Source organism: Arvicola amphibius, chromosome 6, assembly GCF_903992535.2.
Source record: "Arvicola amphibius chromosome 6, mArvAmp1.2, whole genome shotgun sequence".
Classification (NCBI taxonomy): domain Eukaryota; kingdom Metazoa; phylum Chordata; class Mammalia; order Rodentia; family Cricetidae; genus Arvicola; species Arvicola amphibius.
Window position 1 is genome coordinate 98,278,780 of NC_052052.2, and position 19,231 is coordinate 98,298,010.

The 19,231-nt window shown below is 41.8% G+C and overlaps 1 protein-coding gene across 1 annotated transcript in view; it reads left to right on the forward strand.

Annotated features, from left to right (window-relative positions):
* Cubn (cubilin) overlaps positions 1-19,231 on the forward strand; it is a 203,715-nt gene that overhangs the window by 1,514 nt on the left and 182,970 nt on the right. Inside the window, 10 exon segments of the mRNA XM_038333897.1 lie at positions 25-120; positions 666-704; positions 3,018-3,119; positions 3,795-3,898; positions 10,118-10,244; positions 11,171-11,333; positions 13,818-13,949; positions 14,377-14,478; positions 17,556-17,674; positions 18,320-18,506. Of these exon segments, the coding sequence (XP_038189825.1) occupies positions 25-120; positions 666-704; positions 3,018-3,119; positions 3,795-3,898; positions 10,118-10,244; positions 11,171-11,333; positions 13,818-13,949; positions 14,377-14,478; positions 17,556-17,674; positions 18,320-18,506 (1,171 nt within the window).

Below are 19,231 nucleotides of genomic sequence, written 5' to 3' on the forward strand. Positions count from 1 at the left end.
ATCTTCACTTCGTTTTAAAATTAGATCCAGAGAAACAAAGATGACATTATAGATTTAAAGAGGAACGCAACTGGTCTTCCTCAAAACATACTTAGTCAAGTCCATCAACTTAACGCCAAGGTAAGCCTGACACATGAACTGCACACATCATAAGAGCAAATGAATTCCTGTTAATCCAGCTTTGTAAGTGATGTTCTTCTCAGGTGATGGATCAACTCTGTCCCATCTTTAGATGTTTATCGTTATAACCGTGAGCTTTGGGTTAAGTGGCGTAACTGTAGTGGAGGGTAAGGAGTGGTGGCGGGCGGAGGACAGTGAGTGCTACGACAAGGACTTGTTGTTGCAGGACTTGGCTTTGCTCCCGTTCTGATAGCATCTTCCTTGCTGATGGAGGGGAGGGGGTTATCACTGTCGTTTGTGCCGCAGTCACAGTGAGCCAGCATATCTGTGGGCTGGACTTCTTTCTGAAAGACCTTTAAAATGTTACACCATGGAAAGGAATGGGATGGAAAGGAACCCCCAGAAGGAGAGGAAGAAGAAGGGAAAAAGTAACGAACGAAAGCCAGAACAAAGGAGCATCCCTAAAGGGGAAGCATAGCCAAGGTCACCATCACATGTGAGATGTCTCCAGCAGCTAATTGATGCATTCTCTTCCTCCTCTACAGCTTGTGGATCTCGAGAGAAATTTCCAGAGTTTGCAGCAGGTAAGTCCTGGGACTGGATAGTCACTGAAAATATATAAACATCACTGCTAGGGTAGATATGGCTGTTGCTTCTCTGTCCTCAGGAGACTGAGCCAGGACAATTGAACCCAGCTCGGGATACATAGTGAGTTACAAGCCAACTTGGAGTACATACAGTGACCCTGCCTTAAAAAAATATAAAAATGCAGTCAATAGTCTTATTTTAAGCAGTAGATGATCAATAGCAAAGACTTGATATTCCAGTACTTGATACTTGTTCCAGCTTGTTTCCCCGAGGATGCATGTGAGGCCCTGGGCATTATGCCACCATAAGTCACTAAGAATGTGAGCTTTCGACCTCTCACAGCCCTCGGCCCCTCCCTTAACTGCCCACCTTTAGCCACGCCACTGTGGGCTTCCTTGTGTACTCTTAGCTAGGATTCTCCTAGCCATCATCAATAACTGGGCTTCAAATAATCACACAGCCTCTGTAAATTGAACTCAGAATCTCAGGGGTGTACACATGTTCTCAGTTTCCTTAAAACCTCTCTGGCTGGTAATTCAGCTGGAAGCACTTCCTAGAGCAAACACCCTATAACCTTGACATGTGTATGCCTCGCTCTGTAAGTTTATGCTTTTCACCTTCCCTGTGGGTAAATGGCTAAGGCTTCCGTTGAAACCACAACCTTCTACTCCCTAAATGTATAGAATCTGTCAATACTTACAATTCCAAATGACATTTCTGCAATGTCCCAGTAATAGTGTCTGCTCTAAATAGTCACAGTTTATTTCTATGGCAATTCAAGCATTGTCTTTTACCTTGGGAGTAAAGTTTGATGAGCAAGTTCATGCTCCCTTTTTATCACTGACAATGGATTGTACCACAGCCTTTATCTCTTCAGGGAATAGCTGTGCACATCATGTGAGAATGAGCAAGGAACAGTGAGCATTGTGGAGCAAAGCAACATGAGAGTTTTTTAGCTGCTATGGGTGCTCCCAGTTTTACTCCTGATCAAGAACCAAAGATCATGATCCAAATGAGCTTCTGCTGTCCTCTCCCCACCACTTAGGCAGAGATTTTAGTAATTCAAGTGTCAGTGTCTTCCTGCCTTTGGATAGGACAAGGGCTCTATAGGCTGCACAGCTGCTCCCCATTGTTCCCTTCCTGACAGCTAGCTGATTTTCCTTCCTGCTGGGCTCCCACAATCTCGAGCATTTTAATCCCTAGACAGCATTGCTTTTGTTCACCAGAAAACTTGTAAGTTTGTGGCAAATGTTCTTCATAATGTCTTTTGATCCTTTAATGGACACAGCTCATTGTGGTTCTGAAACAGACGATTCAAAGGAAGGGAGAGAGCAGAGTTCATAACCACACACACACACACACACACACACAGAGAGAGAGAGAGAGAGAGAGAGAGAGAGAGAGAGAGAGAGAGAGAGAGAGAGAGAGAGAGAGAGTCCTGTGGTTTAGGACAAGGGCATAGAAAGAATGGGCTGTGCAGGAAACAGCACTGGGCTAGTTCATGGTCTTTCTTCTAGCTCTGAATTTATCCACAGACCCGAGTTGATTTCCTCTGAGCCTTTGGTTATACATGAGTAAGGATATATAATATATACTTGGTCCCTGATTTAAACAGAATTTTGCTAAAGCCAATACAGTAAAATACCTTGATTGCATCATTACTTGCCCGCTATGAAGCAGTTGCCTCTGCACCCCCAAGTCTTTACAAAGTGTACAGAATTGAAACTGGTAGCTGACGAAGGGTGAGATCCCCAGTTTGTGTGCACAAAGGTAGGCCTGTTTGCTGTGCTGATCTAAAGGCGGTCAGGTGAGCAGAGGGTGGAAGGTGTATCTTAGCTGGTCACATTTCAAACAAAGGGGCTTAGAGAAAAGAGTTCAGTCATATGAGCCAACGGCAGGAGGGTGGTAATAAAAGATGATCAGTTTTCAAAGGCTTATCTAGAGGTACCTGAGATAAGACCACTAGGCAAAAGAATGGAAATTTCCATTGCATTTTCTTACTGCAACAGGAACATCCATTTGTACGTCCAGACTTGAAACCTTTATTCCTATCTGGTAGCACGTATTTCTCTGATGGGTGATGCTTCTAAGGAACAGGAAATTACGGCCCCTACCAATGTCTAGAGTTCGGAGAGCGTTAAGGAAAATGAGCATGGTTGTTATTTTCTCAAGAGAAATTACTTGAAGGAGAATGCCAGTCATTAGAGGAAGTCTGGAGGGAGCCCTCACTCTATCTGCAGCCTGCCCTGCGCTGTGTGCTAAGGACAAGGACCATTCTCTTTGACTTTGACTGTCCTGTTGTTTTTCAGACCGTGGAGAGGAAGGTTTGCAGTAGCAATCCCTGCTTCAATGGTGGCACCTGCGTCAACCTGCACAACTCCTTCCTTTGTATCTGCCCTCCGCAGTGGGAGGTGAGTCACATTGTCTTTGACTTCAAAATCAAAGAGCTGCTGGCAGGTGAGTCAGCATCAGCTTCTTCGGCCTCATTCAGACACATCTAATCATCCACCAAAGTTTCTAGCATTCTGTGGCCTCAGGAGTCAGAAGGAATGGTGCCAAACGGTGGTAAAGTCGATGAATTAACCACAAGTTTTTGGCCCTCTTGAGCAGCTCTCTCAAATGGATAAGAAAACGGTAGGGTAATGTAGTTCTGTCAGCATTGCCTTAAGTAGTCCAGCACTGGAAAGCACAGGCTGACTCTTGGAGTGTGTGTGTAAGGAAGTATGCTTGGCCCCTCTTAACAATAATGAAAATGCTGCTAGCGGACATCAACAATAAGATCACTAAGCAACTATCCCCAAGTATAGCATCTTTTTGAAACAAGGATTGCCTATGAAAAGATTCTCCTCACGTGGCCACTGTGCTCTTATAAGGACCACTGTGTTTTTGTGAGGAACTCTTTAGATCCACTGGGTCCAACCTGAGTTCTAGAGGAATCTTAGTCCAAGATTAAAATTCGTAATATTGTATTTGACTTTACCAAGGAGTTACTGTCCATATACAAGTCATTAAATACATTCTGTAAATATTGTTTCCTAAGAGCCCATGTCCTATGGCACCTGAATGAGTTCTTTACATCTCTGCAGGGTCTTTTCTGCTCAGAAGATGTTAATGAGTGTGCCATTTACTCGGGAACACCCTTTGGCTGCCAGAGTGGGGCCACCTGTGTGAACACTATGGGGAGCTTCAGGTAACTTCTTTTGAAAATGTCATGTGTATTTCTGAAAGACAAGAATACTAAATAATTAAAAAAGCATCGAAATTAATGTCTATAGTCCCAGAAAAACTAGGAGTCCCATAGGAATTACTTGGCTTCTATTGAACAGTTCATGGATATTTTTGCTCAAATGAATAAAAACCTTTAGCCCCATGAAAAAAATCATTTTGGCAGACTCTCTGAAGAATAAGAAGGCCTCTGTGACTGTCACAGAGCAGTCAGCAGAGCATGGTGACACCTGGGCAAGAAGCAGAGGCTTAAAGGGCAGCCATGAGATGAGATTATGCGGAGGGGGCAGTGCCCCATTCCAGTGCCCCCAGGGTTGTGCTGATTCCAGGTTCTAGCAAGCTGACAGCTGCGGTAAGGGTAGTTCTTTCACACGCTGTAAGAATGTTGGCTGAAATGAATCAAAGGTTGAAGTAACGTTCAGAGTTAACTCTTTGCACTCTCAATTAGCCACGAGGTCACAGCCACCGTCCCCGGGTGGCTTGTCTTGTTTGCAGATTCATTTTTGTCCAATGACTCAACCATGATGGCATCACGCCATCCTTTTACTCACAGTCTTTCCCAGGAAACCGTCCCTTACGCTGAACTAGACCCCATGAAGCCTCTGTATTCCCACTGGAACTGGCCACCCATGCCAGCAGTCCCAGAAGCACCGTCTCATAATCAAGTCATGAAGTTTAGGTCTGGTATTGTCGGATTTACTAGTGTATGGTTTCTTAAAATCATGTTTGAGAAGAATTTGACATCAGTTCCCACTATATTCTGGCTACTGTCTGTATGCTGAGGCTCTGTAAGGCTTAAAAAGCCAGTTCTGCTATGGCATGCGCTACTCATTGCACTGCAGGATAATCTAGCTTGATTAAAGAGCACATCTTTGCTCTCTTCCTGTGCCTCTGTTATCTTATAACAATGTCCTGCAGAAATGAGCAGCGTCATTTTGTTTTGACCCCTGTCATCTCAACATATTTTCTCCAAAAGCAGCCACAGTCCTTTTGTTCCTTTAAGCTGAGCTTTACAATCTTGGTTCACTCTAGGCTAATAAACTCCACTCATGCAAACTTCTTCTAGACATGTTTACAAATTCAATTATTGTGCAAAATCCAAAATGACCTCTATTGGAAGTCTAATGCTGTGTGATCTGAGAGGCCATAGGGCACCATGAGCTGAGGAGTTAACAAGTCACAGCCTTGAAGGGACAGCCAGTGACCTCGTTTGAGGACTTTGCTGTTTGGACTTTGGCTCTAGTTGCAATGATGCTGGTGTTGCTGCTGTCACTCATGCTCTGTCTCCGCCCAATTCCCTTGAAAGCATCACTTCCTGGTTTCTGTTGATGGGTGTTTATCACAGAGAGACCAGTGACACCTGTCCCAACTTGACTCCTGGCACATGTAATTGCTTGCTCCCCAGTATCTAGTAGTGTCCTGGAGATTAGATATAATTCCAGTCCTCACTTATCATCACTGTGGGTGCTTTCCATGCCAGTTGAGTGGTGGTTGTGTGGGTGGCATGGGAGCCGTGCACACAAGCTATTACTGTGGCTCTTCTGAGCATTATTTTTCACACCTACCCCTATGAAAGTGGGAAGCGGGTACAACCCTGCAGCACCCACAACTCACAGTTCTTCACTGCATGCCAAGGAGGATACAGTCACAGGGGGAGGTAAGAGGAGGAGGGCGAGAGCAGGAGCCTGAGTGACAGGAAGGAGAAAGGGAGTGAAAGTTTATTTGCTGAGAGTTGTTTCTCATTGGTAGGGTCCTTTGCAAGACAGTATTATACTTGTTCTGTTCCCTGTGGGAAGAGAAGCATACAGACTTCTTGGGATTCTGGGCTGTTTATTGTTTCTAGTCTCCATCTTGCGTAGTTTTGCTGAGGAACATGAGAGAACAGAACACTTAACTATGTCCTCTTCTTGGTATGAGAATAGTTTATAAGGCCTTGAGAACCGCAATTGAGTACTTGTATTTAAACACATGAATGTAGGTGTATCCCATAATGTGTGTGTGTGTGTGTGTGTGTGCGCGCGAACATCCATGTATGTAGAAGACAGAGAACAACCTCAGGTATCCCTCCTCAGGCTAAGGTGCCACTCACCTTGTTTTTGTAATTTTTATTATTATTTTATATTTTTGTCCTGGGTGCTTTGCCTGAATGTATGTCTGTGTACCACATCCATCCCTGGCATTCACAGAGGTCAAAGAGGAGTTGGTTCCCTAGATCTGGAGTTACAGATGGTTGTGAGCTGCCTTGTGGGTACTGGGAATCGAACCCATGTACTCCAGAAGATCGGCAAGTTCTCTTCACTGCTTGCCCATCTGTCCAGCCCCTGCTCTTGTTTTTGGAGACAGAGTCTCTCACTGACCTGGTGAATGGCCAGCCAGCAAGGGTTTGGGATCTACCTCTACCTCCCTCTCCTGCCCCAGCTCTAGGGTTATAAGCACAAGCCACTGTGCCTGGACATTTATTTTTAAAAATGGATTCTGGGTATTGACCCCTGGTCTTCATGCTTACAAGACAAACAATTCCCTGGCTAAGCCATTGCCCCTCTCCTTGAGTAACATCTTCAAGGGATAATATAAAATAATGAGCATAAAATTTAGTTATTGCTTTGTGAATCAGTACATAATTAAACAATGAATATTTAATAATTTCTTGAATTCTGCTAATTATGTGAGGATAAATGTTTATTAATCAGTGGTTTCATTGAGGTTAGAAACCCTTGGGGGAACCGTCGCGTGGATTTGGTAAGGAAAACGCGATCTGCTGTTGAATGGTCTGGATCTACAATGTGTGGGTGTGGCGGGCGAAGCCAGCTCCAGCGTGAGGCCTCCTCAATGTGAAAATCTCTGTGAGTCAGTTTAGTTGAGGGAAAATGAAATTCTTTCTTAACAAGACTAATAATGCATGATGATGAATACCTTTGAGAAGAAGAGGCACTGTTCAAGTCCCGATTAGTTGGGGTCCCTGTTTCATAGCCATTTTCTTTTGTTTAGGTAAAAGTTCTTCTTTAGAGCAGTAAGAGTAGGATAAGAGAAAACTTTGCCTGTTTCCACCAATCCCTGCGGCTCAAATCTTGCCCCAGCTACCATGAGAGCTAACAGGAAGATTGTGTTTCTCTTCTTGGTGTTATGGTTTCATCTTCATTGTAAATGTTATTTCTGATTGTTTCCCGACTTGCTTTATATGTAAGACAGCTCTTGGGGTTTGACATATTGACATCCCAAGATGGTATATGTATCTAGGGTGTAGATCTACAGTGCTTTCAAGGAAGAAAAAAAAGCTGTGTTTGCTCCCCAGGCACATGAAGGTAATTAGGTATATCTTATTTTATTTCCATGTCATTGATGTATTTTAAAATATTGCAAAGTTTAGATAATGAAGATAATCCTGCTTAGGATCAGATAGTAGTTAGGTATTAAACTTGATATCTCTTTAGTTACTTAGTATACTGATATTGAGTCATGGACTCTGAAATAAGTTATCTAAGACTATGGAAGGTTATTTCTTCTCAATTGACAAGTGCATTGGTATTTCCTCAAATAAAAGGTTTTTGAAATAACTAATAACTAAGGGCTGGAGAGATGGCTCAGCAGTTAAACACACTTGCTGCAAAAAACTGATGACCTATTAGGATGCCTGGATCTTATGGTTGGAGAGAACTGACCCCTGATCTCAACACACATTTCCACATATATAGTATACACATATCCACACTCAATCCCACACATTACATACACACATGCACACACAATAAATAAAATTTAAAAGGAATTACTATATCAAAGGCAAGAATATTAGAAAGCTAGTTTTAAAATACACATATGACTTTTATTATTGCTTGATAGGTATTTATATGATGAATTACTCTCTTTTCCTTCAAAAGCCATACTGAGTCACTTTGGAAAAATACTTTGCATGCAAATACTGTTATGTTAAAAAGACACACAACTGTAAAACCTTCCCATTCCCTTACTTTACTCATGAGAACAGAAATGTAACATGGAAAACAATGGTTCTTGAGTAAAATACACCTGGGTTTCTACTAAGCTTCTTCCAGATATTATCTCTCTGTCTGTAGGCAATGCGTGTCTGGAAAAATAAGATCAAAATTCTTGCCTTTGAAGATCGTGGCAAGGAAGCCTATAGTTTACTTGTTTTATTTTCTGCCTCCTCCTCTTAGCTAAATGAAAGAAGATTACCTTGTATGTGGCTTAAAAGAGTATGAGATTAATATCTGCTCATTTCCAGGTGACAATAGTTAGGCAGAAGGCAGTGGGAACTAAGGAGAGAAGGTTGCTCTCAGATGCATGACCGCAATCTCCTCTGGCATCTTAAGTAATTTTCCAGTGGCTAAGTTCTCAGCTTTAAGAGAAACACACTTCAGAGTACTTCCTAGAGAGGAATGCCATTAGAAGAGGTCATGAGATCATTAGCAGTGTCGGGGGCAAACGGTGGCTGTTTGCTCGGGATTTAAACCTGTGTCACTAGGTCCTATCTGTTCTCAAACATCCAGATATCCCCTACATGGCAAATACATTGAGAAAAACTTGCAATAATTGGCTCTGAGATTTTTTTAACATGTCAAATGCATGGATAAGAAAAAAATGTTTAGCAATGAATTAAATGCTTAAATAGGTATAAGAAATTCTTGAAGATATTGTAATCCCAGAATGTAATTAAATTCACTGAAAGAGAACTCTATGCTAAAGCGAGAACCACAGAAGGGAACAAGGCAGAAGGGGAAGTATAGAAAGGGATGAGTAAGTTGTAGGTTAGGGAGCTAACATCTGAGTGTAAGTTTGATCACTAATTATTATTAATCTATGACCTGGTCTTAATGATAAAAATAATCCTGGAATGCTCGTAGATAGAATTTGTTGTTTAAATAACTTTTATATGTAGTGGTGCTATAAATTGCATGGATCATACTTACATATTTTTGCAAAATATCCATTTACTTAGAATAGAATCTTAACTGTGTAGTCTGGTATTCTCACTAGGTAGACCTGGCAGCTCTACATGTTAGTGCATGGCTTCAGCTACTCACATTCGTACCCTCCATGTCTGGCAATAGCCATTGGTCGCTTTTTACTTGGAAGTGACTCAAAGGGGCCACACCAGCAATTGTTTCTGGGTCCAGCCACGGCATGCCTTGTCTTGTATCTATGCCTGTCTCCTGACTGTTTATAAACTCACTTCTTGCACTACTACCCACTCTTTGACTTCTGTGACTGGCTGAGCCCCCAGTACTTTAATGCATATTGGTAAAATAACCTTCTCATTTTTTAGCAAGCATACTTTTCAAGAACCATCAGAAACTAGGTTGCAGGCATGAGAGACAGACGTGCCATGTAGACACCCCCTCACCCTTGCCTCTGGCATCAGCACTGATGTTCCCTTCGTGATGATTCTCTGCTGGAGTCGAACAGTGACCTCTGAGCTTCATTTTTTCACTCTCTAGGGTGTGGCCAGATTAAGCCTCTGTGAGTCCTTCATCCCCTGCCACACCTCCTCACTCCTGCTCCAGCCACATTGCACATATACAGCTAAGCCAAGCGTAAAGAGTTACACCATAACCTAAGCCAACTTTCCCTCGTTTACTTTTGCTCATGTGGCATTCTCTAGTGGCAGAACGTCTCCTGGTATTTAGCTATCATATGATAATTATGTTTTGTCATGCATTAAAATATGACTATTGAAGGAACTATCCCACTATCAACCACTTCTCTTCCTGACATAATGCATCTTGTCCTCTGTGATATCAAGGCACTAACCAGAGATAATCGTCTATACTTGCTGGCAGGTGCCAAAGGATGGATGCTGAGTGAACTTGCTGATCTTTCCTTTTCCCTTCTTGAGCGAACTCCGTCACCCATGTTTTACAGACATCTGACCTTTGAAAGTACTGTTTGATGACCTGAGATCAAAAGGTCTTATTGCTGTGGTTCCACGAGACACTGAGTCGTGGTTCGCTAAGAGGCGATTTGCAAAGATAGCATGTCGCCTCCACGCTCTGCTTGGAGAAGAGCTGGGGGAATTTCATCCAAAGGCTGCAGCTGACACAGCAGCAGGGCTGGCTTATTATTAACGTTATTGGGTTGCAATGGGGACATTCCTTACTGATGCTAATAGACAGCTTCTGGTATTAAAGGCACAAACCCTGACACTGTGCTCTTGTATGATCAACAGATGTGACTGCACACCTGATGCGTATGGACCCCAGTGTGAATCCAAATACAACGACTGTGAACAGGGCTCGAAGCAGCTCTGTAAGCATGGCATCTGTGAGGATTTAGAACGAGTGCAACATGGACAGGTGTGTTCTCCACCCCTCCCCCCTCCCCCCCTCCCCCCACCCCGGGCTCCTTGCAGAAGCCACAGCTGCTCTCTTCACACCTGTCGCTGACTCTGAGCCAGCGTGGTGCCCGGAGTGACCCAAGAGGTGAAGTCACTGCCATCCCTTAGCAGGACACACACAGGCCAGGAGGGAGATGACATATAGAAAACTGGACTCAGAAAATAGAAAATAAGACTGACATGTAAAATATGAACCTTATTATTCCTTGGTGAATCTCTCTGGGAGGCATGACCTCCTGAGCCGTGAGTCTGACGGCGACAAGACGTGTAATGTTTCAGGCTGTGTTGTCAACAGCAGCTGATGTCTGGGCTGATCTGGCCTCGAGTCATGAGTGAAGCCATTGAGTGGGGCAGATTTTATGGGTCCACATCTCTGGTGTCCCTCTGTGCTCTGGGTCCTACATGCCTACGCTCAGGGTAGCCAGGTCAGTTTTTCTTTTCATAAGACTTTTAGTTATTTATTCTTAACTTGCTTAAAGAATTCTTGTGTGATAGAAAACAGCTCCCTCTAGCAGTAGGGGAGCAGGGGAAGGAAGGAAGGGGTGAGAAATTTCCAAAAAAGGGAGCGATTGTCCCAAGTCTGTGCCTACTTGGGTGTTTATCCCTTAAAAACATAGCTGACTGAGTTCAGTGACTTTAATTACAGCTCTTGATTATTGTTGCTCTTTCATGGGCATCTTTGGAATAAATTATAGGATCCTCTTATTCTAAAATGAAGACATTCCCTTCACCATGGTCTGGTCTAAAGCTTAAATCATACGGGAAGAAAAGGACTCCCCTCAGCTGCTCTGATGCAAATAAATGTTAGAAAATAAAACAGTTTGGAGTTTGGTGAAATTCTCTCCTCTTCCTGGCTGTTTCTGTACTTTGTTGTTTTCCTGATAGGCAAATTTTCACTGCCTCTGTGATGCTGGGTGGACCACCACGCCGAATGGCATCGCCTGCACAGAAGACAAAGATGAATGCAGCCTCCATCCCTCACCTTGTGCAGAGCAAGTGCAGTGCTTCAATACGCAAGGCTCTTTCTACTGTGGGGCCTGCCCAACAGGTACATTCTTGGGGACCCATGCTAGGCCCTGAATACCACACAGACAGGAGACCAGAATCGATTTCCCTCTACTAATGATGGATAAGAAGATCATTCTGGGGGAGTCTCTAAACCTAGCTGCATGCTCTACTCAAGACTACCTCACTGGAGAGCAAGTCCCTGGTGGGGCTGGGAGATAAGGCACATGCCCTACAAATCTGTCCTGAGTGGTAGTGGGGATCTCATGCCATTGTTGTTATGAGAGGAATCTTGCGATTTAAACTTGGGTGTCAGAGTGCTAACATCCTGCTTTGGGGCACAACCAGACATAGAATTTATAGGGTCTGATCTTGCATTGCTATGGCTGTCCGCTGACTAGACTAGGGCTTAAAAGCCATGCACTCTAGTCTTACTTGCACTAGCCAGCTATTTGTAAATTTGAATAAATTCCTTGACTATTTTGCATCCCTGCTACAAACCAGTAGTTCTTACTTTTGTGTGTCCTTGAATATCCTATATCCTTGTTATAAATAGAGGTGTTCAGCTTCCTCACTCCTGAACACTGAATCTTTAAGGGAAGCCGTTGGGTTGAGTTGCTGAAGAATCTGAACTCTATACTCAAAGATGGCCCAAGTTTGAAACCCAAGCTTCCTCTCTTTACAACAAAGGCCTGAGTTCCCCACTACCACTCAGGACAGATTTGTAGGGCATGTGTCATGGGAAAAGCACTGAGCTGGGATATGTGTTAGCTGTTAACCAGACATCAGGGAGCTTTTAGGGCCACTTTCTACTCCTGGATGCACTTAAAGAGCAGAGCACAGATGGGAGACCACAACAGAAGTTATTCTTCTATGCAGTGCCACTAAGGTCCCACCCAAGTGTTACAGTTCTACAGCTACAACAAATACCAAGTTATGGTGAGATGTGGTTTCTATTTTAAATAGGAAGAATGGAGACTAGGAAGGATTAAATAGCTTCTTCAAGCACACAAAGCTTATAGTGGGCCAGATCCAGATCCAGGTCTGCCTGGCCCTAGATCTGAGTTCACCTGCAGAACATCTCCCTACTCTGTCACACCAAGGTGTGGGCACACATAGTGCTTTTGTTTAGAGATTAGTGAGTGCTTCCATGGTGTCGGTTCAGAACTAGCAGAGCTAAGGAGGTTTGACTCCCCTCATGCCTCTCAGGGTGCAAAACTTGCAAATCGCCGGGCGGTGGTGGCGCACGCCTTTAATCCCAGCACTCGGGAGGCAGAGGCAGGCGGATCTCTGTGAGTTCGAGGCCAGCCTGGTCTACAAGAGCTAGTTCCAGGCCAGGCTCTTAAAAAGCTGCAGAGAAACCCTGTCTCGAAAAACCAAAAAAAAAAAAACAAACAAAAAAAAAACTTGCAAATAGCTGAATTCTTCAAGGTAATTGATGATGACAACCTTTGAGTAGTAGAAATCAGAAAAACAGATGGTTCAAATTAGAGAATGGGCACTATGCATGCAATTCTTTTTCTTACATGAAGAAAACAATGAAAAAAAACTTATAAGGAAGAAACTGAAAGCTAAGTTTTTGCTTTTAATCACTCCATTTCCTTCAAGTCTTAGAGGTTCTATCTGTTGCTTATAAAGAAACTATATTATTTAAATCACTGCTTGGTCTATTAGCTCTAACTTCTTATTGGCTAGCTCTTATATACTAAACTAGCCTATCTCCATTAATCTGTGTATCACCACATGGCTGTGGCTTACTGGGTAAAGTTCCATCCTGCATCTGGCATCTGTCTCCAGTGGGGCTACATGGCTTCTTTTGACTCCACCTTCCTTTCCCCAGCATTCAGTTTAGTCCCCCTCCCTGCACCTAACACAGACCAAAGTGGCTTCTTAATTCATTAACAAATAAAAGCAACACATATGCAGTAGGACCTCCCACATCATTATGACAATGAATCATGATAGTTATACTAATGTTATCGTGATTAACTACTACATGAATATGTAAAGATGACTGTCTCTTCACCTTCAATCTCATCCTCCATTTTCTTTGTAGAAACACAGGCACCGTTTTAAGCAATTCGTGGTTTTATTAATATCCAATCAACAGTCTACAAGCAAGTCCCATTCATCCAACACCTTTCCAGAATTAGATTATGTACATTTAGAACAATTTTTGGACAACCTGTTAGGAATCTCTCATTGTAATTGGTAGTTTTGTGTAGAACATAATTTTTTTATTAATCTTTATTTATTGTTAAATAAATAAACAAACAAACAAATAATAACTCATGTTGGGGGATGCATACCATAATATGCCTTAAGAGGTCAGAAGACAAACTGGAGTTATTTCTCTTCTTCTATCCTATAGGTCCCAGGGATTGAACTCAGACAATAGGCTTTTTGTTAAGTGTCTTTAGCTGCTGAGCCATGTCGCCAACCCAGAACTATTTTGTGGATGTCTTAACTATCTGTATTTCTTCCTCATTGAGTGGTTGACAGTGCTAATCTTGCAAATCTCTTCTAGGCTGGCAAGGAAATGGTTACGAATGCCATGACATCAATGAATGTGAGATAAACAACGGTGGCTGCTCTGTGGCCCCGCTTGTCCCCTGTCACAACACACCTGGATCTTTCAGCTGTGGGAACTGCCCACCAGGTACTTCCCCAGGCTTCCTGATGCCACCACAGCCAGTACCCTTTCAATAGAATCTGTGCTCACTTTAAAATGATTTCTAAGAAAAGAGATGGCCCATAATGTTTAACTTAAAGTGTAGATTCAGCATGCAATAATACAGCAAAATCAAAACAGAATAGGTAATAATGTTGGCAGCCACAGCAATCAGTGAGAAAACACAGGACTGGAAAATGCTTCTGTGAGAATCTTTAGAGCCATTTCTCCATTGTTACCACACATATGTATTTATTTAATACATGCACTTGTGACCTGCTCACAGGTAAGGCTCATACAGGTTAGTGTCCCTTTTCTTCTGGAAGAGGTCATTCTGGCTATCCTCTAGTTTAAATAAAACTAGACTCCAAGGATTTCTTGACATTGTTTCTCACTCTCTGTTTGCTTTGGTCAGGTTTCAGCGGTGATGGGAGAGAGTGTACACCCTTGGACATCTGCTCGATCAACAACGGAGGCTGCCACCCAGAGGCGAGCTGCTCCTCGGCTCTCGGTATAGGTAATGACTCTTTGTCCTTGGGTGTTTCAGTCGAACCTTCTCAACAATTCCATATTCTAAAAGTAAATATTTTCTCCTTGAGATTCCTTTGGGGGAGAACAAAGTCTCACCCTATAGCTCAGTTGACCTTGAAATCATACATATTTCTCTCTCTCTCTCTCTCTCTCTCTCTCTCTCTCTCTCTCTCTCTCTCTCTCTCTCTCTCTCTCTCTCTCGTATGTAGCCTTGGCTGTCCTGGAACTTACTTTGTTGACCAGGCTGGTCTTGAACTCACAGAGATCCTCCTGCCTCTGCCTCCCAAGTGTTGTGATTAAAGGCGTGCACCACAACCTCCCTGTATCTTGATACATTTTTATAGCCAACAGTTAATTGCTCTCTCCTTTTGTATGTTTGTTTGGTTTTGGTTTTGTTTTTAGAGACAGGGTTTATTTGTGTGTAGCTCTGTTTGTCCTAGAACTCACTCTGTAGGTCAGGTTGTCCTAGAACTCATTCTGTAGATCAGGCTCGACTCAAACTCACAGAATTCTTGCCGCTGCCTCCTGAGTACTGGGATTAAAGGTGCGCACCACCACTACCTGACTTGTTGCTTATTTCTTTTAAACTGTACTTTTGTGTGACTAATGAATAATAATATTCACATTTTTATTGATCACCTTTTCTATTTTTTACATGCTCATTTGCTTTCTTATTAATTTGCAGTTTTCATTTGTACCGAGGAAATTGTCTTCCCATCTGTGTTGTATTTTACAACACTTTGTTCATAGCATGTTGTTCTCTTAGTTTTGTACTAGTGTTTTCTCTGTAGAGGTTCAAGAATTTCATAGTCAAAGAATTAATCAGCTTTCTTATTTTTCTTGTGTTAGCATCATGTTGAGAAAAGTCTTTCCTATTGAAATCTTTGCAAATCATCTAGTTTGTTCTTATGTTTTCTTTTGCCACATCATGACCTTCAACAGTTTTAGAATTTGTTGTTCACTTATGTATCAAATGGAAACCCAGGCTGGGCGGCGGTGGCGCACGCCTTTAATCCCAGCACTCGGGAAGCAGAGGCAGGCGGATCTCTGAGTTCGAGGCCTGCCTGGTCTACTAGAGGTAGTTCCAGGACAGGCTCTAGAAACTCCAGGGAAACCCTGTCTCTAGAAAAACAAAAAAAATGGAAACCCAGATAATTTTTGTCCAAATGAATAGACTTGACTTCATCTATTAAATAATGTATAAATATCACAGACCTTGATTTTTCAAATTATCATTTTTATTTTTTACTAATGCATCTTTAATGTGCCTATATAGATAAGAAAACATATATATCTATACATATATACAGTGTGTGTGTGTGTGTGTGTACACAGATCTATCTCTACATGGTCATATACATTGTACACATAGGAGTGACCATATGATTACTAAATGATTAATATAGCAGTAATGTGGTCAAGAAGAGAATTTCTCTGAGAAAACCCTTTGATTTCTCCTTTGGTCCCATCATACTCTTCCTGTCTGACAATGGTCAAGGCACCTAAGGTCTCTACCCTCCAGTTCTCCCTTTGTAAAGTAAGGGCAGTAATAGTATTCATTGTGTAGAGTTATTGAGAGACCAAAATAAAGCAGGCACTTATGAAAATAATTAATTTTTAAGGACAGAAGCTGGGCATATCTTAGATGATGTGATAGAATTTCACGTTCTTCGCTGATCTTCACTGAAGCCTGTGTCCTTGCCTGAGGAATGACAGCAGATGTCCAGGCAAAGTGAGCAGTGTCCAACTTTGCCTACACCACTTCCCTCAGAAAACACTTTAAAAGACATAAATAAGTAAAAGAACACATCCTTATGCCATCCTTTATGTCTTCTTTTTTTAAATTCAAATCTTCAAGTACTGTTACCTGCGGGCACAAAATCATCACTGTCTTTGTTATAAATAGCTGGTCGTGTTACAGAATTTATTCCACTTGAATTTTTCAGCAAGATTGTCTATCCATTTTCATCAGTGTTTGCTGGTGGAGGAATGTGCTTAAATTAATCATCATATTAAATTTCATGCATTATTACAGCTATTTTATAGTGATAGAAATAGTATTTCTGCAGTGACATGTGACCTTTAGCCATTAAGAAATCAGAAAGTCTCTGGACACTACATCTGGTAGAATTTTTTAAAATATCAAAAAGGGTATTTGTTCTAAGCATTAAAGAATAAAATTGAAAATTCTATATGTTTTAATATTATCTTTAGCTTTTATTTCACTCATATCATTTGATGTTGTTTTGTTTGTTTGGTTGGTTTTTGACCAACTTCTTCCTCTGACTGCTTAGATTGTCATTGCTTGAATCTTCTAACATGGAAGCAAAGAGCTTAGAAAAACTGCCAGAGAAACATGGGTGTTTGCATTTCGTTGATTGTGTTACTGTATTATTTTAGTCTGTAGTTTCACTGCAAAATTCCTTTGAATGCCTCAAATTCGTTTTTCAGTGACGTAGTATGTAGGTGCAATCTGCATGTGCACGTGCCTAGAACATGAGAACCGCCCATTTCATACTAATCTTGGGCTACACCTGGCGCCACATCCATAGTTTCTCTTGACTCCTGCATTCCCACTGTGTGTCCTTGAACAGGACAATCTGTAAATGCTCTCATTTTATCTGTGAAGACATAAACATTTATAGCAGGATATGTTTATAGGGTTATCTAGAGGACTGAGCAATCTCTTTATATGATGTGTAGATACATACAGATAATCTATTGCTTGCAACAGACAGTGTTGCCATCAAACTCTTATTTTCTACTAAGGATTCCTTCCTGATAAAAGTCCCATCCTCCTTTTCACATTCCCTTCCTGTTTGTATGTGGCCCTAGATTATCCATCATATGATAAGATGGCACGGGTGCATATATATTGCTTTAAAGTAAAATGGGGAAAAAACAAAGATTTTAATTTCTTCTCCTTTGGCTTTCTCTTGCCTGCCCATAGGAATAGATGTGCTTGCTGTTGATAGATTCATGTCTAGACACAAGAGTTGAGTTTCATGACTGCCTGTGAACCAAGGATCCCTGCACTTACACTTCCATTTTTTTTCTGAACAGGGTTTTTGCCTCTCTGCACCTGTCCTCACGGATATACAGGAAATGGTTTTGGGCCAAATGGATGTGTACGCCTCAGTAACATTTGCTCAAGTCACCCGTGTGTAAATGGACAGTGCATAGTGAGTCTTGCTCCTCGTGGGGAGATTTAAAACTTGCAGATAATCATTGTTTTATTTGGTATGATTCACACGCCTAAGGACAATGGTTCATATTTTATGTCAAGGTCTTTCATTCTCAGATGACAGATAGGTAGTAACTTTGGTTCCCGGGAAAACAAATAAACCAATAAGTTGATTATTTTTGTTTTAAAAAAGATTTATTTATTTATTTATTTTTATGTGTATATGCATATCCTTGCATGGATTTGTGTGTCCCCTGTGTCAGCAGAGGCAAGAAGGCATCATATTCCCTAGAACTAGAATTAGAGGCAGTTGGAGCTGCCTGAGATGGTACTGGGAATTGAACCCTGGTCCTCTATAAAAGCATTAAACCCTTTTAAACTTTGAGCTTTACCTTCAGTCATGACTTAATTTTTTTAATCAATGATTTTCTAAATAGTAAGTCTACCCTGTAGTTTCATGGAAATAAATATGACTAATTATACTTAGTAATTAATGAATTTGTCTACTGGAAAATATATACTATAGTTTAATTCCTGCTAATTATATATCTTATATTGTCACTTGTTTTCATGATTTGGGTTGGTTCTGTTATATAGTCTACCCATTTGCTTCATAGTACAATGCATTTATTTTTTTCCTTAGGAAGACGTATTTAGTTATTCCTGTAAGTGTGACCCAGGCTGGTCTGGAACCAACTGCACAGAAAACATTAATGAGTGTATGAGTAACCCCTGTTTGAACGGGGGCACTTGTATCGATGGGATCAACGGCTTCACGTGTGCCTGCACGAGCTCCTGGACTGGGTATTATTGCCAGATGCCCCAGAGAGGTATGGAAGGCACCCCATCTCCTGCAGATACCCCTCACTCAGTTAGGGACATCATCCTTCAATAGGCTTTTTGCAATTTGTCAATGTTACCTGATTTCTTACCAGCTTAAATGCTAAACATAGATTTCTCCTTGCAGAAAAAGCATAGAATTCACAAGGTGGATATTTATGAACCTCATTTTAAACAAAAAACATTTTTTTCTTCAAAAAGATTGTCAGTATTTTCCATGTACATTATATTCTTTCAGAATGTGCGAGCTACGCGGGAACTTGCCTTTCGGTTTTCCCATTAGATGCATGGCAGGCACCTAATGTTCACAGAATATTCTTCTCCTTATTCCTCATTCTTCTATTTGAGGAAGCATTCTTTCTTCATGGTTCAGTTAATCAAGACTTGGGTTGTTTTTCATTTTCTTCTCTGAGCATCCTCCACCCTAGCCGGATCACCATGCTTTCCTCTGGTTCCCTAGAAACACTCTCAAGCCAGGCATTTTTCTTTTGCTACTCAACTCCATAGGCCACATGAGTATCAACACGGTGTTCTTTTATTTGCGACATTCCTCCTTAGGACCTCTACAAGTCCCCTCTTTATTTCCCACTCTGAGGCACCACCCTCAGACTCGCCTCCCAGGTTCCTCTAACGACCCCACCCCCACCGGCTCTCCTCTTACTCCCGCTTTGGGATGAGTGCATTCAAGAAAGTTTAGGACAATGATAAAATATCA